General features: G+C 38.0%; 1 protein-coding gene across 2 annotated transcripts in view; it reads left to right on the forward strand.

The window, feature by feature from the left end:
* LOC128657795 (follicle-stimulating hormone receptor) overlaps positions 1 to 22,962 on the forward strand; it is a 626,230-nt gene that overhangs the window by 432,486 nt on the left and 170,782 nt on the right. For both annotated transcript variants that reach the window (XM_053712211.1, XM_053712212.1), the window contains one exon: positions 2,389 to 2,466. In XM_053712211.1, coding sequence (XP_053568186.1) covers positions 2,389 to 2,466 — 78 coding nt within the window. The remainder of the gene's footprint in view (positions 1 to 2,388; positions 2,467 to 22,962) is intronic.

Here is a 22,962-nt window from a genome sequence, read left to right on the forward strand (position 1 = left end):
GGTTTATTTATTTTGGGTTGTTTGGTGGGTGGTGGGTTTTACTGTTAGGGGGGACTTAGAATTTTTAGTAACTGCAAAAGAGCTGTTTAATTTTGGGCAATGCCCTACAAAAAGCCCTTTTAAGGGTTATTGGTAGTTTAGCATTAGATTAGGGGGTGTTTTTATTTTGTTTTGTTTTTTATTTTCATAGGGATTAGATTTTATTTGTTTATTTTTTTCTGTAGTTCATTTTTTATTATTAACAGAGGGGGGGGGGGTGAGAGCAAAAGAGAGGGGGGGAGAGATAAAAAGAGAAGGGGGAGAGAGAGCAAACGAGAGGGGGAGAGAGCAAAAGAGAGGGAGAGAGAGAGCAAAAGAGAGGGGGGAGAGAGCAAAAGAGAGGGGAAAGAGAGCAAAAGAGAGGGTGAGAGAGAGCAAAAGAGAGGGGGGAGAGAGTGCAAAAGAGGGGGGATAGAGAGCAAAAGAGAGGGGGGAGAGAGCAAAAGGGGTGGTGAAAGAATCCACCTGGATGGATTCTTTCACCAACCTGCTTTTTTCGGAATCCACCTGGATGCAGCATAAGCTGCCTCCAGGTGGATTCCAAAAATGGCAAGGTGGCCATTTTCGGAATCCACCTTGATGCAGCGTAAGCTGCATCCAGGTGGATTCCAAAAATGGCAGGGTGGTTACGTCACCACTATAGACTGACCTTCTGAAAATGTCAGGGTGGTTCCGTCACCACAATAGACTGCCCTCTGGGCAGGCTTTCTCACTAGTTTTTAATATTTACAAAATTCTTTATTTAAGAATGTTTTGTAAATAAGTAGTAGTGTGAAAAACCTTGCTTACCAGTCCAGAGTTGCTAGTCAGGAAACTTCCAAGTCCACTCTGTGTTAAATTTGTGAAAATTGTCATGCTTTAATGAAATGAATATCCACATGAATGCACTAACTAAATTTGAGAATAATGAATATATATTAACACAGTTCATTAGTTTACATTTGTCAAATTAGGTTTTAAAGGTTAAATACATATCTTTAGCAGGATTGGTGAGGCTGGATCCCAGAACCTGTGCTAAAGAAGAAGGTCCTTTAGCACATGCACTGGAATCTGCCGCACTAATCCTATTAGCAGGAATGGTCCTAATTAGCGAGGCCCTCAACTCATTATAGGTTAGTATTTAACGGGTGAAACTGTGTCACCTGCAACAAAGTAATATTTAGATTAATTTTAATAAAAACAAATGCAAATATTAACTAATATTAAGTATCTTTTTCATTGTAAACAAAATGAATAGCGCAACACACAAATGTACTGAAAAACTAGTTTTTCAGCATATTCTTTCTCAATGATTCATCCAAAATAAATTTTTCGATGCATATATCTAATACATATGGTTCCATGTACTGCACAAGAGGCAAGTTGTATGACTGAGAACAGAGTTGGTGTTACAAAAGGAAATACTTGTGCCATAGAAACTAAGGACAGTGGGCATAAAGTGTCCACAGACTGTTCACAGGTGGACAGGTTCCCAAGTTAGAAGCCTTATCTGTCGGTCCCTTAGTACACATGGCCCACACGTTTTATGACTTGCACTTGTGAACATGTACTAGAATGCACAAGCATGCAGTAGAATGCATTTGTGGCAAAGTTAAATGAACATAAAACCATTTTTTTATTTTCGGGGTTCAGACAGATTATACAGTTTTTAAAAAAGTTTTCAATTTACTTATTTTATCAAATGTACTTCTTACTCTGGTATTCTGTGGAAGAGATACCTAGAACAATAGCATGCACTTGTTTGGAGCAGTAAATGGCAGTAAACACTTCTGCCACCTAGTGCAAATGTATGACAATTATAAAACTGTAGCTGTATATTGCCCTAGTTACATGTACGCTCCTACACCTTCCTACCTGCTTTTCTACAAAGAATAAATTTGATAACAGAAGTCAATTAGAATTTTTTTTTACCATACACATAAATTATGAAATAATTTCTTGAGGTTTTATGATCATTTAACGTGATGATAAATATTAATCAAAATAATTATTGTAGCATTTCTTTTGAAATATTATCTTTTTATACTTCTTCTTTGATAAACACTATTTGTAGCAATGCTCACTAAATTATTAAACAAAATTAAATGTGTGATTAGTAGACTACAAAAATGTAGTAAAATTAAAATGATAGATTGCTCTGTAAATCTCATTCTCAAAAGAAATCTAGTGATGGAAAACCAGGCAATGTTTTGATAACATAATATTCAGTTTAGTATCTATAACAACCACATATTTTCTCACATCACAAAAAAGTACCAAATCAAATTGTATGGTAAATTGCATAGCTCTTGTAAAGTCGTAATCTTGCAGTCGGCAATCAATAGTTTCAATGTACCTTTTTTCTTCTAGGGAAATTCAAGACAATATCAACATAAAGAAAATTGAACAAAATTCATTTGCTGGACTCAGTTCAGAAAGTGTAATAATGTATGTATATTTTACTCAGCACAAATCTAATTATACCTCTAGGTTATTGTGCTTTTTATGTCAATATTTAAACTAAATTGCAAACATGCTGGGCTAGATTGTCATTCAAGTTAAATCAATAGCAATTTTAATTTTGCACTCATATTACAAGTTGAAAGTATTTCTTTATCTCCTGAGCAAACGTCTAGTTTGTGTGAACATCTGGATGTTTGGGCAGAGCAAGTGCGCTAAATCCCTCATATAACAGACTTCTAAGACGGTGTGCTGAGAAACTACGCTGAAGGTGAGCTAAACCTCCTTCACTTAGTTATATACTATGGTGTAGAATTGAAATAAAAGTTAAAACACTGCACACACAAACATTACACACACACACACACACACACATATATATATATATATATACAGTATATAGCCACTCAAACAAATGCACTCTCAGAACTTTCAAATAGAATAACTAAGTTATTTTTATTGGAACGTTTTCGGGTAAACACTACCCTTCATCAGCATCAGTATATATATATATATATATATATATATATATATATACACACACACATATATATATATATATATATATATATATAAACTCTTATTATGGGGACAAGATCGGTGTGACTGTTTGAAAGGTGTAATTTTAGATGCAGCTGCACACTGTATTAGGCATGTTTGTAAAAGAAAAAGGAAACCAGTATGGTTTTTCAAAGATGTTGCACATGCTGTAAAGACAAAAACAATAGATTATGACAAATACAGACAAACACAGTAAAAATGATGATATGCAAATATAAAGGCTAGAACAAAAAAGACTAACCAGTTCATTAGGAAGACTAAAGTTCATACAGAAGCACCGTCAGTGAGACATGGGGACAAAACCTTCTTTGATATTAGCGAAGGAGAAAAACAAGTCTGGAATAATAAAATTGAAAACAGTTTATGGTAGAATGGTTGAAGGAGATAAGCAAATTTCAGCTTGTCAATGATTACTTTTGTTCTGTCTTTACAAAAGATTGTAAAGATAGAATTATGTTATTAAACATGGTCTTAGCACTGATCTTTTTCAAGAGCATGAGGTTTTATTGGAATTATCTCAAATAAAAGTAAAAAAGTTAGTGGGTCCTAGTAATATTCACCCAAAGGGTTTAAATGAACTTTGATCTGTGCTAGCTGCCCCATTAACTAATCTGTTTAATGAATCACTATTGAAAGGAGTTCTTTCAGATGTTTGAAGAATAGTGAATTTAGTAGCTCTTCATAAAAAGGGCCAATAAGTTTAACTAGTAGTAGGCAAATTAATGGAAACTCTCTTAAATTAAATAATGATGACTATGGTCTGAACTGGAGCACAGGTGAAATAATCAGCTAGGGAAAGAGGCAACACACAGACATTCTCATGCAGTGTGTCTTCCTACTTTCCTCGCACGCGTCAACTGGCGAGGGCTCGTGTAACCAAGCGCTGCAAGATGAAATATGTAATTATCAGCCAATTGGCTCACACGTATAAAGCTGTGTGTCAGGACGTGGGCAGCCAATCAAATTCCTCCAGAAAAATAAGCATCTGGTGAGAGGAATCTTTTGGTCAGGATGAGGAAAGGAATAATTATCTACCTATTGTGACACCTTTTAAAAAATGTAACAATTGTAATCTAAATTTTTTTCTCATATATAGGGGTCTATTTATCAAAGCTGAAACTGAAAATACGCTTGAATTCTGCGGTGTATTTGTCGCGAGATTGATCCGCCGTAGTTATCAAAGCGTCAAGATCGGCAAATGTTGAACTTTGTGACATAAAATACGATCCGGCGATCTCAATCCGACTCAGATCGATGCTTGCATCATTACAGATGTTTTGAATTCAGATTCGACTGTATTTGAGCCTTTTCACAATTTATCAAAACATTTAAAGGGACACTGAACCCAAATTATTTCATTTGTGATTCAGATAGAGCATGCAATTTTAAGCTACTTTCTAATTTACTCCTATTATCAAATTTTCTTCATTCTCTTGGTATCTTTATTTGAAATGCAAGAATGTAAGTTTATATTCCGGCCCAAAAGTGCTGTCCAAAGTTCTGAACATAAAAAAGCTTACGGCTAGATTTAGAGTTTTGTCGGTAAAGACCCACGTATCTAAAGCTGGCTTTTTTCTGGCCGCACCTTTAAAATAACTCTGGTATTGAGAGTCCACAGAATGGCTGCGCTAGGCTCCAAAAAAGGAGCGTATAGCATATTTAACGCAACTTCAACTCTCGATACCAGAGTTGCTTACGGACGCAGCCAGCCTCAAAAACGTGCACGTGCACGATTCCCCCATAGGAAACAATGGGGCTGTTTGAGCTGAAAAAAAACCTAACACCTGCAAAAAAGCCGCGTTCAGCTCCTAACGCAGCCCCATTGTTTCCTATGGGGAAACACTTCCTACGTCTGCACCTAACACTCTAACATGTACCCCGTCTAAACACCCCTAACCTTACACTTATTAACCCCTAATCTGCCGCCCCCGCTATCTCTGAGCCATGTATATTATTTTTAACCCCTAATCTGCCGCTCCGTAAATCGCCGCTACTTACATTATCCCTATGTACCCCTAATCTGCTGCCCCTAACATCGCCGACCCCTATATTATATTTATTAACCCCTAATCTGCCCCCCACAACGTCGCCTCCACCTGCCTACACTTATTAACCCCTAATCTGCCGAGCGGACCGCACCGCTATTATTATAAAGTTATTAACCCCTAATCGACCTCACTAACCCTATAATAAATAGTATTAACCCCTAATCTGCCCTCCCTAACATCGCCGACACCTAACTTCAATTATTAACCCCTAATCTGCCGACTGGAGCTCACCGCTATTCTAATAAATGTATTAACCCCTAAAGCTAAGTCTAACCCTAACACTAACATCCCCCTAAGTTAAATATAATTTACATCTAACGAAATTAATTAACTCTTCTTAAATAAATTATTCCTATTTAAAGCTAAATACTTACCTGTAAAATAAATCCTAATATAGCTACAATATAAATTATAATGATAATATAGCTATTTTAGGATTAATATTTATTTTACATGTAAAAATCCAATCAGCCAATCGGATTGAACTTGATTCTGATTGGCTTATTCCATCAGCCAATCAGAATATTCCTACCTTAATTCCGATTGGCTGATAGAATCCTATCAGCCAATCGGAATTCGAGGGACGCCATCTTGGATGACGTCATTTAAAGAAACCGTCATTCGTCGTTCAGTCGTCGTTCAGGATGGATGTTCCGCGTCGGAGGTCTTCAGGATGCTGCCGCTCCGCTCCGGATGGATGACGATAGAAGATTCCGCTTGGATGAAGACTTCAATCGGATGGAAGACCTCTTCTGCCCCGCTTGGATGAAGAATTTGGCTCGGCTGGGTGAAGACGACTCAAGGTAGGGAGATCTTCAGGGGCTTAGTGTTAGGTTTATTTAAGGGGGGTTTGGGTTAGATTAGGGGTATGTGGGTGGTGGGTTGTAATGTTGGGGGGGTATTGTATTTTTTTTTTACAGGCAAAAGAGCTGAACTTCTTGGGGCATGCCCTGCAAAGGGCCCTGTTCAGGGCTGGTAAGGTAAAAGAGCTTTGAACTTTAGTAATTTAGAATAGGGTAGGGCATTTTTTTATTTTGGGGGGCTTTGTTATTTTATTAGGGGGCTTAGAGTAGGTGTAATTAGTTTAAAATTGTTGTAATATATTTCTAATGTTTGTAAATATTTTTTTATTTTTTGTAACTTAGTTCTTTTTTATTTTTTGTACTTTAGTTAGTTTATTTCATTGTATTTATTTGTAGGAATTGTATTTAATTTATTTATTGATAGTGTAGTGTTAGGTTTAATTGTAGATAATTATAGGTATTTTATTTAATTTATTTATTGATAGTGTAGTGTTAGGTTTAATTGTAACTTAGGTTAGGATTTATTTTACAGGTAAATTTGCAATTATTTTAACTATTTTAGCTATTAAATAGTTCTTAACTATTTAATAGCTATTGTATCTGGTTAAAATAAATACAAAGTTACCTGTAAAATAAATATTAATCCTAAAATAGCTATAATATCATTATAATTTATATTGTAGCTATATTAGGATTTATTTTACAGGTAAGTATTTAGCTTTAAATAGGAATAATTTATTTAAGAAGAGTTAATTAATTTCGTTAGATGTAAATTATATTTAATTTAGGGGGGTGTTAGTGTTAGGGTTAGACTTAGCTTTAGGGGTTAATACATTTATTAGAATAGCGGTGAGCTCCAGTTGGCAGATTAGGGGTTAATAATTGAAGTTAGGTGTTGGCGATGTTAGGGAGGGCAGATTAGGGGTTAATACTATTTATTATAGGGTTAGTGAGGCGGATTAGGGGTTAATAACTTTATTATAGTAGCAGTGCGGTCCGCTCAGCAGATTAGGGGTTAATAAGTGTAGGCAGGTGGAGGCGACGTTGAGGGGGGCAGATTAGGGGTTAATAAATATAATATAGGGGTCGGCGGTGTTAGGGGCAGCAGATTAGGGGTACATAGCTATAATGTAGGTGGCGGCTCTTTGCGGTCGGCAGATTAGGGGTTAATTATTGTAGGTAGCTGGCTGCGACATTGTGGGGGGCAGGTTAGGGGTTAATAAATATAATATAGGGGTCGGCGGTGTTAGGGGCAGCAGATTAGGGGTACATAAGTATAACGTAGGTGGCGGTCGGCAGATTAGGGTTTAAAAAAAATTATTTGAGTGTCGGCGATGTGGGGGGGGCCTCGGCTTAGGGGTACATAGGTAGTTTATGGGTGTTAGTGTACTTTAGAGCACAGTAGTTAAGAGCTTTATAAACCAGGGTTAGCCCAGAAAGCTCTTAACTACTGACTTTTTTCTGCGGCTGGAGTTTTGTCGTTAGATTTCTAACGCTCACTTCAGACACGACTCTAAATACCGGAGTTAGAAAGATCCCATTGAAAAGATAGGATACGCAATTGACGTAATGGGATCTGCGGTATGGAAAAGTCGCGGCTGAAAAGTGAGCGTTAGACCCTTTTTTGAATGACTCCAAATACCGGCGGTATCCTAAAACCAGCGTTAGGAGCCTCTAACGCTGGTTTTCACTGCTACCACCAAACTCCAAATCTAGGCCTTAGATTCCTTCTTTTTCAAATAAAGATAGCAAGAGAATGAAGAAAAATTGATAAAAGGAGTCAATTAGAAAGTTGCTTAAAATTGCATGCTCTACACAGGTGTTGCTATGCTCGCACCTTCAGCCCTATACTCACTGGCGGTGGTTCTTTCGCGCCTTATCCCAAGCTCTGGGGATGTTTTTTTTGGGCAGTTATGGAAGACCTACTCTGGAACCCTATTCAGTGTTTTTCACCTCACTGATTTATGCTTAACTATAGCTACCTGGACTTGCCTCCCTGCTGGTAACTGTCCGCTCTGCCCGGTTCAAATTTGGTACACCTACACAACCGGTGCCCCAGCCCTAGGACATTCATCTATCCTTCTCTCCGAGCTGTGCTAATTTCCCCGGTGCTGACCCTCTCCCCCTTCCCTGTGTCTGCCGCCCCCACCAGATTAACTTGAAAGACCGAACTACGTTTCCATATCATAGAAAAACGACCTGTTGGTTCATCATCTGGTGTTCATCTTCCTCCCTCCCCCACCGGTGCTGCGTGGGAGGGAGCCGAGCTTAGGTCCTGATTTGAGGACCCAGTATTGAGGTTGCTTCCTTTCCTGCTCTTGCTGCCTGGTATGGTGCTGCTCTCTCCCCTCCCACTGGTGCTGCGTGAGGGGAGTTGAGTGAGGTCATCATCCGGAGCCGTGGAGTGTGAGTTCCGGTGGCGGTCCCCATTTGCATCAGGCCGCACGGCAGTGTTCTGTAGACCGACGACGAGGTGGTGGACGGCTGGACAGCCTAGGAAGGGGTGAGTCTCCTGTTGTTATCTCTATTCTAAACTCTCTGGTAGCACCAGCCGGTAGCCTTTGAGGAGGATTCTCAGAAGGAGGGAGAGGAGAAATTCTGAGGGGGAAAATTGGCCTTAGAGGGCTGGAGGCAGACGCTTGACGAGAATTAACTTGTTATGACTTTGTTAAAATAAATACTCATAACTTTTGTTCCTGGACATGGACATTGAGTAAATCTCTACCCGTTACTTTGTAGCATCAAGAAATGTTTTAAAGTACACAACGAGCTAACAACATCTGAAGAAGAGTAAATATCATCCACAGGACTCTTTGTTACTATATTTAAACCTAGGAGCTTGGTTAAAATTGCTTAACTGTGTTTCTTTTTTTTCTTCACAGTAATATCATTTCTAGCTGATTATAGAGTATTTTATTTGTTATATTTTCAGCTGACTTACTGATATCACAAACGTATATAGTTTGACCTTTTAAAATAATTTTTTTTTTATGTTATTTAAAAATCTTACTGCAGTTGTTGATTGCAGTTCTCTAAGACTTCAGTTAATTACAGCAATTAAGGTTCCACATGGTGTAAGATTAAGATATCTTAATAATTGACATTTACATAGAAGCTGATAACAGATAAGGCTGTAGTAAATGCAAGTTTAATTTGATTGACAAAAATGCCTATGTTGTCATTGAAAGCTCCTTTATTATAGGTTTCATACCTCCTTTTTTTTTTTTTTGAGAGTAAGGTGTTTTTGTCCAGCTGGGAGGGTTTGGGAAATAAAGGGAAGATTAACAACATAATTTCTATAACTAGGCTATAAATATCATGACTCAAGGTTATATCCTTTAATTATATATAGTCCATTAATAATTTACTTTTGGTATTTGTCTTTTTTTTTTGTAAACACACTTTAATAGTATAAGCCTGTGCCCTACATAGGTCCTGTCCGGGAAGGGAGGAGGGAGGAAGCGAGGAAGGTGAAGGAAGGAAGGAAAGGGAAGGAAGGGAAGAAAAAGGGAAATATATATTTTGGTTTGTTCTTACCCCAGGATAGTCTGATGTAGAAGTGTCAAAAAGTACATCTTGGGTCTCTTCAATTAGCATAACCCTGGAACACTCTTAGAAACCTAGAGGACTAGTGCATAATATTTAAATCCCTCTCTTTTTTTAAAAAAAAAAGAGAACATATAAAACAGTGTGGGTAAGAATAAATCTTTCCCCTTTCTTCTGATTTACTTAAAAAGTATACTTGTTCTTTTCCAGGCCTTTCCCTAGTGGCTCCCTCTCATTTTAGATAAGCTTTAGCATTATTTCCTTTTTTTAGAGGACTCAGTCTATCCATTAAATCACTGTCCTTCTACATTTCCTCTTAACTAATATAGAGGAATAATATAGGAATAAGGAAATGGAGTTTTTTGCTCCTCTTTTTTTTTTTTTTTTTTTTTTTTCTTTTTCTTGCTGCCCAGTGTCTCCTCTCATAGCTGTTTAGGAGAACTTATATCACTTACAATCACTATTTTACACATTACGTCATAATCTCACGGCGTAGATCGCCAACACTCCCCCCCCCTTCACATTAATTTCAGTGGGTATATATTACCCCATATTTTTTAATTAAAATCACGTATATTTCACCTCTTTTCTTTTTTTTTTTTTTTCTCTCACGTCACTCCACATTTCGGAGAATCACTCTAGAAGTTTTCCCAATTCACCCTTTTTAGATGGATAAATTTCTTCACGGGCACTCTACAACTTCTCCTGCAGCTATGGCGGGGAGGCAAAGAGATAGGAGGAACAAAGCTGCTCCCGAAATCTTAATGGATGCACATCCACCTACTTCCTCATTACCCGGCACACCTGACTCGCTGGACATACATACATTAGTCTCGAAAATTTCAGAGGCATTAACCCCTAAATTTGATCTATTAAAAGCAGAAATCAAACAAGATATTGCCTCTCTATCCAATGAAGTGAAGCAGTTCGCCTCTAGATTATCCGAGGCTGAACAGAGAATTTCTGATCTGGAGGATTTGACTGCAAATTATACAGCTAATCGTGAGTCCACAAATAATATTCTGTTGAAAATGCAAAACAAAATTGAAGATCTGGAGGACAGATCAAGGAGGAATAACCTCAGGATTATAGGGGTTCTGGAGGATAGGCAATTTGAGGATCTAGACAAGTTAATAACTATCACACTTCCTCGCTTACTTCAGATTCCAGAAAGCTATCCATCTATCATTATTGAAAGAATCCATAGGATAGGTACGCTCGACACACACAGAACTAACACAAAGATAAGACCAATTATAGCAAAGTTTTTGAATTTTCAACAGAAAGTCATTTTTCTTCAGGCCTTCCGCAAACATCAACCTATTTTTCTAGGTGATGCAAAAATCTACCTGTTTCAAGATTATTCAGCTGGCACTGCCACTAAAAGGAGGGAGTTAGCTCCACATTGCACAAACTTTATCAAGAAAGGAATCCAAGCAACCTTGCTGTATCCAGCCAGGTTGAAAATTGCGATAGATGGACACTCACACTTCTTTGATACAGCACGAGAGGCAGCCAAATTTTACTTAGAATCCTTTCCCCCAGGTTAAAAAATTGAGAGAAGACAAAACAAGACAGAAATATATATATATATATATATATATATATATATATATATATATATATATATATATATACTTGGTTTTGAAGGAATTGTTTATATTTAGGGCTAAGATGGGAAGAGAGGACCAGGGGATTTTAGTTGCTTGCTATCCAGGGGCATATGGGATGGTAAACTGGGTACGTGGTGTTGTTTTTTTTTTTTTTGTATTTGTGTTTTGTTTTTGTTTTTCTTGTTTTTTTGTTGTTTTTTTTCCCCTTTTCTCTTTCTCTTCTTTTTTCCTTCTCTCTTTTCGAGAGTCTTGTGAAAAATGGCTGGGGTGGGTAACCTAAAATTGACCTCCTGGAATATAGGTTATCTAACCTCGCCTATAAAACGAAAGGCAATACTTTCTCAATTAAGAAAAAACAACACTGACATTGCCTTTTTACAAGAGACACATTTGAAACATGAAGAGGTATTAAAACTTAAGACCTCTTGGGTTAAAGAAGTTCTATTCTCTTCCACCACAAAAAGGAAAAGTGGAGTAGCAATCCTCTTGGGGAAGAAACTCTCTTATGAGGTTATCCAGGTAGATACGGACCAAGAGGGGAGATACTTGATGGCTAAAATCAAAGTTCTAAAAACGTTGTAAACATTTTGTAATGTATACGTATGCCCCCAACGTTTTCAGCCTTCCCTTCTGGGAAACGTTACAAAATAAACTTCTCTTATTTTCAGAAGGGTATTTAATACTTGGAGGTGACTTCAACATGGCCCCTCAATATCCGGCCGATAGGCTAAGGCAAAGCTCTGTTCCCTATAAAACCAAAAGAGACAATCTAGAGTCAAAGCTATTCACTAAATTGTTTAGTAACTTGATACTTTGTGACATCTGGAGGATCCAAAATCCTGATCATAGGGAGTTTACATGTCACTCCAGGGCACATAAAACCCTTTCAAGAATAGATCTAATTCTGCTAGATGAAAGAGCATGTAAAACGAAGATGGTGGCCGGGATTTCACCCATCACCATCTCAGATCACACCCCGATCACTCTTGATATTCAATTAAATTCTCCAAGTATCAGGAACTCCGGTTTCTTTTTTCCACGTTTCCTAGCAACTGACCTCAAATTCAAAAACTGGCTTATCTCTAGGTTTCGTGAATATGTATCTTTTAACCAAGAACACATTCTTCAGCCCGCTTTATTTTGGGAGACTGCCAAGGCAGTTTTCCGCGGGGAAATTATAGCTTATTCCATCTCCAGATCCAAAAAAATCAAAAGAAGGGAAAGTGAAGTATTAAAGGCAGTCATGAATGCATATAACCGTTATATTTTTCAAAAAACTTCTGAAAATTGGTCTAGGTACATTAAGGCACTAGCTGTCAGGGACTCTGTTTTACTTTATAAATCGACCCAGAGAGACCTTAGGCTACATGCCAAATTATACCGATATGGTAACAAAACTGGGAAGCTTTTGGCAAACCTGGTTAAGGCTGATAGATCTTCCTCCATAATAAAGTTTATTACCCAGGGTACTAAATCTCTCACCTCCTCAGAAGAAATATGTAAGGAATTTGAAGAATATTATAAGACATTATACTCCCATAAGGTTTCCAATCTTACTCAGAGGGAAAGTTTCTGGAATAAAATAGTGGTACCAACTTTAACTCCCGACTTAATAGAAACTTTACAATCCCCAATTTCTGAAATAGAAATCTATATAGCAATCCAAAGGCTAGCCCTTAACAAAGCTCCGGGACCGGATGCGCTCCCGAATGAATTCTACAAAATACTGGCACCACAAATTACACGCTATTTAACTTCACTCTTTAATGATATTTACAGTATATCACTGGTAGTAGCCCTACTAAAGAATTTGTCGCATCATATACAACTCAAGCAGGGGAAAGAACCAAACAAAAAGGAATCATACAGGCCCATTGCACTTCTAAACACAGATTACAAGCTTTTCACAGCTATCCTCGCACACAGACTTCAATCATTCCTTCCCACCATCATACATAAAGATCAAGCTGGTTTTATTTTGAAGCAAAACTCTTCAGCTAAAATAAGAGAGGTTTTCTTGACTATAGAATATTTTAAGAAAATGGAGGAATCGGGAGGGCTGGGGGGGAGGACACCCCTGACAGGGCAATTATTTCTATAGATGCTGAAAAGGCGTTTGATTCGGTACATCATGATCATTTGTCCTTTACACTACAGCAGTTTGGTATAGGAGGTAATATGCTTCGTTTATTTAATAACTTATATAGGAATGCCTCCAAGAAAATCTTAGTAAATGGTGATATGACTCAGGATATAAGACTCGAGAGGGGAACCAGGCAGGGGTGTCCTCTCTCTCCTCTCCTCTTCGATATGGCCATTGAGCCTCTTGCTTTACAGATTCAACATCAACTACAAGGGATTAAAATATAAGAAAAAGAACTGCAAATCGCATTATACGCAGATGACGTATTGGTATATATTTCGGATACAGCTAGAAATATCCCTAAACTTCTTGAAATTGTGGAGCAGTTTGGCTCATTCTCTGGCTATAAGGTGAACATCTTGAAGTCTGAGTTATGTTGGCTTAAACAAACCAAAGACTCTTGCGAAAATATTCCATTTTCTGTGGTCCAGGATGAATTCAGATACTTAGGTATCTGGATCTCTCCTAATCCCAATGCCTGGTATGACTTAAATATATTACCCGTCCTTAATAAAGTTAAGCAAGCCTTTAAAAACTGGCAGAATCTCCCTCTGTCTCTATCAGGACGAATAGCACTCTATAAAATGTCTCTGTTACCTAAAATCTTATATGTGCTTCAGAACACTCCACTTGTCTTGAAAAGGAAAGATATATTATCCTTTAACTCCGCCCTTCGCTCTTTCATCTGGCAGAATAGGAAACCAAGGATCTCACTGTCTAAGTTAGTGCTCCCCACAGAATTTGTGGGACTCTCCCTATCAGATATTCGACTATACAATGTAGTGTTCCAGGCCAGAGTAGCTATGGACTGGCTAGCTAACTCTAACTATGTAACAAGTTTTGAATTGGAAAGTAACATAGCCTCTCCATGCTCCCTGATAGCCTTATTACACTGTAATAATAATATACTTCTGCCTGAAATAAAAAAGATAAAATCTATCTATAATCCAATTCAGATGTGGAAGAAGTTATGTTCTTTGTCACACATTGAATTTAGGATTTCAAGGTACTTACCACTTTTAAACAACCCACAATTTCAACCTGGGATACAATCTGCTCTCTTCACTAAGTGGAAATCGCTGGGCCTTATAAATATTTCTCAGCTGTTAGACTTCGAAAGAAGGTGTATTAAAACATTTAACTCTCTTAAAGAGGAACATCACCTTTCTAACAAAAATTTTTATGCTTACCTTCAAGCAAGACACTTTGCTCTTCAATTAACAAATGACTTTGGCTGGGATTGGTCTTTGGGTCTCCTTGAAAACTGGCTTACGTTAGTTAAAAGTGGTATAACTTCGATTTCATATATCTATCAAAAACTAATTTCACTTAAAGGTCCAGATATAATAGAAAAGCTGCAGGCCAAGTGGGCAGCAGCTTTACTGGAAACTTCATTGCAGGCAAATGTTGTAACCTCATCATGTCAAGCAATCTCGCGTGCTACTCTTTCTGCCTTATGGCGTGAGGCACATGTAAAACTAGTCCACATGACATATTTTACTCCAGAAAAAGGGACTAAATGCCGAAATCCCAGCTTTAACACATGCCCAAAATGTTCATATATATCAGCTAGCCTTATTCACATGTTTTGGCATTGTCCAAAAATTAGAAACTTTTGGCTAAAGATACAGTATTGGTTAAGAAACATTGTGGGTGTCCCCTCTTTGACATTATCTCCTTCAAATATAATCTTTCCTCTCACAGATCTAGGCCTGCCTCAGGATAAACTTAAAACAGTTACCTTGGTAATACTTGCGGTTAGATATTTAATCTTGAAAAAATGGAAGCTGAAAGCAACCCCGAGTATTTCAGAGGTAAAAAATTGTTTAAAAAAGCAATGCATTATCGAACAATTTGATACCGATCTACATAGTGACCTAGATGTGAAGAGTTTTTTCTCCAAGTGGTCGAATTTTATTAAAGCTTATATTTAATATACCCATTCAAAGAAACGGAACTGGTCCTTTTGGGATTATGGTGACCCTCCCCAGCCAAAAGCTATAGCCTTGGAGGGGGAGGGGAGAGGGAGGGAGAAAAGAGAAATATTATTTTTTTTTTTTAATTTTATTATTATTTTTACTTTTATTTTTTTGTATTTAATTTAATGAGTGTTTAATTGTTTCTTTACCTGTTTAAAATTAGAAAAATCACAACTAGGTGTACAAATATTCCATATAAGGGAATCAGTAATTTGGTATGTGAAATGTGAAATTTTCAATAAAATTATCTTGCTTTGTAATATATTATGTTTTACCTGGCCCTGCGAGGCACAAGAGGTTGAATTCATTTGATTGTACACTTTGTTGGTTATAAATAAACAATTTAAAAAAAAAAAATTGCATGCTCTATCTGAATCCTACCACATATAAAAGTCAGTAGTTAAGAGTTTTATGGGCTAACACCGGAACATAAAGCTCTTAACTACAGTGCTAAAAAGTACACTAACACCCATAAACTACCTATTAACCCCTAAACCGAGGCCCCCCACATCGCAAACACTATAATAAAATTATTTAACCACTAATCTGCCGACCGGACATCGCCGCCACCTACATTATACCTATGAACCCCTAATCTGCTGCCCCTAACATCGCCGACGCCTACATTATATATATTAACCCCTAATCTGCTGCCCCCCAATGTCGCCGCCCCTAACTACAATTATTAACCCCTAATCTGCCGACCGGAATAATTTATTTAATTATAGTAATTTTATTTAGATTTATTAAAAATAGATTTAAGTTAGAGGGGTGTTAGGGTTAGACTTAGGTTTAGGGGTTAATACATTTATTATAGTGGCGGCGATGTCCGGTCGGCAGATTAGGGGTTAATAATTGTAGTTAGGTGGCGGCGACGTTGGGGGTGGCAGATTAGGGGTTAATAACTATAATGTCGGTTTCTGCGATGTTGGGGGCAGCAGATTAGGGGTTCATAAGTATAATGTAGGTTGCGGCGGTTTAGGGAGCGGCAAATTAGGGGATAATAATATAATGTAGGTGTCGGCGATGTCGGGGGCAGCAGATTAGGGGTTAATAAGTGTAAGGTTAGGGGTGTTTAGACTCGGGGTTCATGTTAGGGTGTTAGGTGTAGACTTAGAAAGTGTTTTCCCATAGGAAACAATGGGGCTGCGTTAGGAGCTGAACGCTGCTTTTTTGCAGGTGTAAGGTTTTTTTCAGCCAGCTCAGCCCCATTGTTTCCTATGGGGAAATCGTGCACGAGCACGTTTTGCCAGCTTACCACTACCGTAAGCAATGCTGGTATTACAGGTAGAAGTGGCGCTAAATTTGCTTAACGCTCACTTTTCTGAGGCTAACGCAGCCATTCAGAAAACTTGTAATACCAGCGTTGTTTAAAGTGTGCGCTGGAAAAAAAAGACTTGTTAACACCGCAAGTTTTTACCGACAAAACTTGTAATCTAGGCGATAGTTTCTTAGAACAAACCCAGCTTAGGCTATTGATGCAAATTTAAAGAGATTTTAAATATTCAGAGGAAGATGAACTTTCTGAACCCGCAAGGAGATATAAGTTATGGTTTCAAACTCTCAGAAATAACAGTGTATATGTATGAGGTCACTACATGTCCTTTCTATACTAATAGGTTCTAGGGTATTACTCTTCTGTCCCACTGCCCCGGCCGCCGGCCTCCCCTAACTTACTAATGACACTGTAGTTATGGGAAAAGCCCTCTAGCTACCTGATGTAATAAATAGTCTATTAATTAGCCCTGATTAACAATGTATTACTAGAAGCTGCTATATGTGAGGAAGAATGTCATCTAAACCATCTAAGACAAATCTGACACCAAAATGAGGTGTTACTAGAAAGCTCCCAAGAACTTACTTTGTTTTGAGGTAGGGTTGTCTGGGTACTATACAGAGAGCTTAGCTTTATGTGTACACTGCATGAAGTTCAGAAAGAGATTTAGCTAAAGAGATCTGAGTAAAACAGGTCCATATAACTTAACATGCAATATAGTTGCTAGGTAAATTTTTAGTGTAAAGCTCTGATCATCCCCAAAGTTACACAATAAAGTGCAATAGGTGTGCAAAATTCTGAATGCAGCCTTACTGAGAATACAGCAATGTGTATAAAAAGAACATTGTGTAAATATACTAATAATGGAACATGCTTCATGTCTGTCATTTAAGGCTAAATTAACATAAATGTCACAATTCAACAGATCAAGAGTGATACATGCATAACTTATCTGTTGATCCCTAGGTTAGACAGGTGCTAGACAGTACACAATGTTTAAGGTAAAAAGCTCATCTAAGGAGACCTGATCAGGGCCTGTCCTCAGATTTTAAAGTACAATAAAACTGCTATACCAATGTTTAGAACATAGCTCTGTCTATCTTCATAGTGACACTACATAATGTAGAAAGAGTGTAGTACTTCTAAATATAACGTGCTTGGGTATTATAATATGTTCATGACCAAATGCTAGGATGCGACCACTGTGCTGCTTCATGCTGACAGGCCCCTTTGGAAGCACAGGTGGGAGAGGACCGAATTGGTTCACCCCACACGGGCAGACTTGCTTTTTGGCGAGGCGTAAAGGGTAAATGGAGATCTTCTTCCAGATCTAGATGTGCTTCTGGTTTAGCCCATTATCCAGCGTGGTAGCACATAGGGCCTGTGTCAGCTGTGATGAGGATGGTTCTGCGTTGGCCTTTCTTGTCTCCTGTGAGGATGTATGATCCCCTCTCATATTCTACTGCATGTCAGACATCCCCTGACAAATCTGGGATATAAATATGAGTTCCTCCGTATTAGCAGCGAGGGATGCACATCTGATCTCTGATGTAAGGAAAGCAGTGTGGAAATCTACCTGTTCTATGAGTGCAGCAATTAAGTCTGTAAGGCCAGTCGTCGTGATATTTGCAGGCCATTCGACTGAGTCACCTTACTTGTATTCAAGCAATGATGTTAGCCATTAAAGGTTGAATGCTGAGAATGGCAGCAGCTTAATACCACTTTTCTGGATTACTTGAGTAACCGAGGGGGGTAAATGGATGTGTAATGAAGTCACGGCCTTCAGTTTTAGCTATCCCGGTTAGGATCCAGTTAGTGCAATTGTAGTAGTGAGGATATTATTTTACAGCTCTGTGACTTCTCTTCCTTAGGTTTCATAAGTTATAGAGCATGATGGCTGGTTAGTGAGGAGATAGACAATGGATTATTATATAAACTTGAGGAGCTTCTCACTTATGCTGCTGATCATGGCCATGGTCAGGACACACCCCCTCTTTAATTATTTTTATGTTATATTTTTATGGTATATATTTGCTACTTTATAATTGTATATTTTATGAGATTTGCATAGGGTCTTTATGATAAATTTATTGAAGTACTTTTGGGGAAATACTTTGGTATCATTTTATATATGGTTTTTATATTTATTTTCAACATTTATTTTTTTTATTGAGGTTCTCTGAAGGCAAACAAAGGGTAACCATCAACTGGTAAAAGAACAAACATTTACAAAACAAATTACAAGTCAAATATAGTCAGATTTGCCTACAAAACTTTGGACCCACTAAACGTCACAAGAGGCCACTTTTGGACCACTCAAGAAAGCAGTGCATGCGTATTCATAGTGGGATATCTTTAACAAAGGGAGGCCACTCTTGGGACTCCGCTGAAGAACCAACTTTTGATTTTATGTGATCTATCTATAGATATATTACGTAATGAAGCTCTATTATAGTTATGAGTATAAGATGCTGGGATTGTTAATAAGAGCTGTAGGAATATAAATGTAAAATAATGGTATAAACAGGAATTATAATTGATTGTGGGAGTGAAGGGACACTTCTAATCCATCAATTTAAGCAACATCATAAAGGCCATGTAGAACTCACTATTGTAAATAGTATAGGCGATATACACACTGAGGTCAGCTATTGTTATTTGTCGAAAAAACATACAAAAACATAATATTGCTGGCAAGGGAAGACAGTAGTCTCTCCTTATGTAATAGGGGCAGAGTGTAGATAATGTTAACCCCACGCATAAAGGGCAAATATTATATGACTCAGGGTTAGCATAAACTTAGGTTTAGTAGGTAGGTAATTAATTAACAAGGCTAAAAAAAGTAACTTCCAGGATTGTTCTTGGGTCTCCCACCAGAGAGTGTGTCACATGATGTTACAAATTAACTTTTACTGCAAAGCAGCTAGTAGGTGGGAATTACTTAGGTATCTCTCCATATGCCACCTTGGTATTAACCTAAGTAAGGTTTTAATCCTGCTATCTCGGCCGCAGACAGCATAGGTTGGTCTAAGAGAGCTAGGAGATATAGGTGAAAGACATAGTTACACAGTAAATACCAATCCAACTTTAAACAAAATACCCCCCTTCTATAACATCCTGCATTGTATATATAACAGTATAGCGATACAGACCCATCCTAGGAGTAATTACACCCCAGTTATATACATTAACTGAAATAGGAGAAGTGATGCAGACAAACAATAGCGGCTTGGGTAATAGTAAAATGCAGAGGGACTGTCATAAACTTTCAATATGTAGTTTGGTGCATATAGAGTACAGGTAGGGCCTAACTAAGTGAACAATCAGGGTGTAATACAGGCTAAAGGCATCATATAAACAAAAAACCCCTAAAGTCCCAGTCCATAGTAACATACAATGCAGCTTGAAATATGAGTCACACAAACATCCGGCAGATGAGCCACCATTAAAGTCACATAATAATAATCAGGGTATAATACAGGCCAACGGCATTATATAAGCAAAAAGCCCTTAAAGTGAATGTCTCACAAACATCCGGCTGATGAGCCATCATTAAAGTCACATAATAATAATCAGGGTGTAATACAGGCCAACGGCATTATATAAGCAAAAAGCCCTTAAAGTGAATGTCTCACAAACATCCGGCTGATGAGCCATCATTAAAGTCATATCAGTTTACAACCTAACCAATTAATAAACATGGCTGATTAAAGTCTGTTTGCAGGACGTCTAGGTCACTATCAAACCTGCAGTGTCGATCCTATCTCAGATCCCCTTGTATGTAGGCCTAGCCGATCCCAGACTTCCTCCATTCTGATATATCCTCCGGCTGTTTTGTGAGGGGGGAATGTACCGGATTATGCCTCCAGCAAGTAGTGCATATCCTTTTCAAGGCAAGAATCCTCTGTATTTTCAATCCATAGGGCCCAAGTCGTTGGCCCGCTATCATTGGGGTCAGAAATGCTGTACTGTCCGGCTGACGATTTCGAAACTGAGGCTTTCCGGAGGAATCTGCAGACAGAGCCAGCCTGTTTTTCAGCACACCACTGTTAAGTATAGGGCTCCTCTGGACTGCCTCGTATAGGTTATCGATGTAGCTGGGACCCGTTGCAATCGGCTCCTGGGCAGAAGTCAGCGTGCACATCGGCTCCTGTTCAGAAGGTGGGTTTAGTGAAAAACACTCGCCAATGAGCTTATGGAGTCTCCGATAGTGATCATCAAGCAGCGCAAGTATTGTGGATTCTAAGGCCTTTCCGTCCATGGTTATTTCATTTGAGTGTGTGGCGGTGGGTTTTAATAAATGTGAATACTGTTGCGCAGTAAAACAAAGTGCCCCCTTCTAAATATAAGGTCCTGTAAGTGCCCCTTCGAGCAACTATCCTATTGTAGGATGTCGTAACCCCAGAGTTTGGGGGGGGTAATTTCGTGGCAGCCCCAGATCTATGCTTCAGACTCAACACAGGGTCGCTTCTTAGGATCCACGCGGCTAATTATAAGAATGGCTGACAAGTCTGTGAGAAATCTTGGCACACATCTTTCCCATAGAGCATAGGCAGAAACACGGTTGAATCCTCAATATTGAGCATATATCAGTTCCCAGCTAGTCAAATGTCCTCTGATGAGTAGAAAATAGCAGTATTTCTGAAGAAAACTTATATTAAAACCCTCATAGACCGGGAGCTTCACAGAGACGCATCTTGCCGCTATGAGAGTAGGCTCCACCCCCCCGGTTTTTATATTTATATTGTTTAAAATTGTGTATTCAACTTAAGGTAACCCTATATCCGATCGTTAAGTTCATCAACAGCAGTAGTATTGGATTCAGCTTAATTGCCAATTTTGGGTAATTAAAGGTTAACAATTTGGTCCATACCTTTTAAATACTAAGAATATGGCTTAAGAAAGGCTCATGACCGATCCGAAAAACGGTTGCCATTCAGCACTGAACAACCTTTTGAAGCGTTGGATAATATCTGTGTGGAGGTTTGTTTCAAAGAGGACACCATACTCAAAAATTGAAGTCGTACAGATCCACTGTCAGTAAGAGCTGGATGCTAAAGAAGGTCGGACATTGGGCTTTGACGACTGGGCTAAAGACACGCTGCATCGCTATAAAAAGACACGAGGGAAGAAAGCTGTCAGTAAGGTATAATTGAGACAGGAGACACACGGATATTACAATTGTGAGTACTCACTTAATGGATTGTATCTGTTTTACGGATCAGTAATCGATCACTACTAACCAGTACACTGTATATTAGTGAACAAATATTGATTAGATACTTTTTTCTACAATTCTGATACTCTTTTTCTACCACTGTGGATTTTTATCAAACATTTCATATAAAATATTTTTAGATAATATTTTTGCAAGGATCCTTGTGTATTAAAAAATTATGTATTAAGTATAAAGACATATGTTTTTAAATATTTTAAATATTTCATTAAATATCAAATAATTATTTTGTTTTCCCTTGAGCAAATTCTTGAATTAACCCTTTATTTAGAGTGTATTTATATACAGCATCTCTTATTTTGTCTCTACATGTTTGCCTCATGACTATAAATGCCGAGCTGTTGTGGCTCAGTGATTAGGTCAGTTACCTTGCAAACTAGAGAGTTTGATTCTGGGCACAGCTTCTAATTTCTTAGGTTGCATGTACTTTGTGTTTACCACAATCTAGATTCTATGAGAATGACTACTGTTTTTTTTAATCAGAGAGGTTTTCTGAGACTATATTTGATACTTTAACTCAAGAGAGTAAGCATTCCACTAGATGCATACATCATGTGTCATGGAAGGTATATTTATCTTTGTGTGCTGAACATGGTTTTCTCCCTGGATCAGAGTGAGTAGCGCACGTATTGGTATTTATTTTTTTCAGACTTGAAAAAGATTGTTCATCTAGCTCTGTAAAGGGTCAAATATGATCTTTTTCTAATTTTTTTACATAGTGAGTAAGCGTGTTTATTTTTTATTCATGCCATGGTTTAAATTAAACCAGTTTTCAAACCTATTACTCCACCTTGGAGTTTTAAAGTGAAAGTAAAGTTAATAGCTCCAGAATTCATCCATCCTTACAGAATACTGACAGCAATACGAGCACTAACTTTTTTTATTATATATTTTTTCATAATTGTACTTTTATTCTATATATTTTTTCTTACCGTTACTAGGCGAACTCCTCCCACCCTCTACTTCCTCTGTTTTAGCAATGTGACGTATAGAGCGGTCCCACCCACTCTATACGTATCTTTCGTGATCATGCACAAAGTCCCTTTCTAATGCGCATGCGCAAAGCCTCTTCTCACAGTCTACTGCGCATGCGCTTCATGGTGATACCGCTATACAATGTGCATGCGTTACTATCGCTTGAAAAATAGTACTCAATGAATAACAATGTATTCATTCAGTACTATTACTACTGTTATTTGTGAAACAGAGCGGCCCAATTTTTATGAACAGTGACCCGTTATTGTTCTGTGCAAAATATAATGCGCATGCGCGAAACGGG

The sequence above is a fragment of the Bombina bombina genome, chromosome 4 (genome assembly GCF_027579735.1).
Source record: "Bombina bombina isolate aBomBom1 chromosome 4, aBomBom1.pri, whole genome shotgun sequence".
NCBI lineage: Eukaryota > Metazoa > Chordata > Amphibia > Anura > Bombinatoridae > Bombina > Bombina bombina.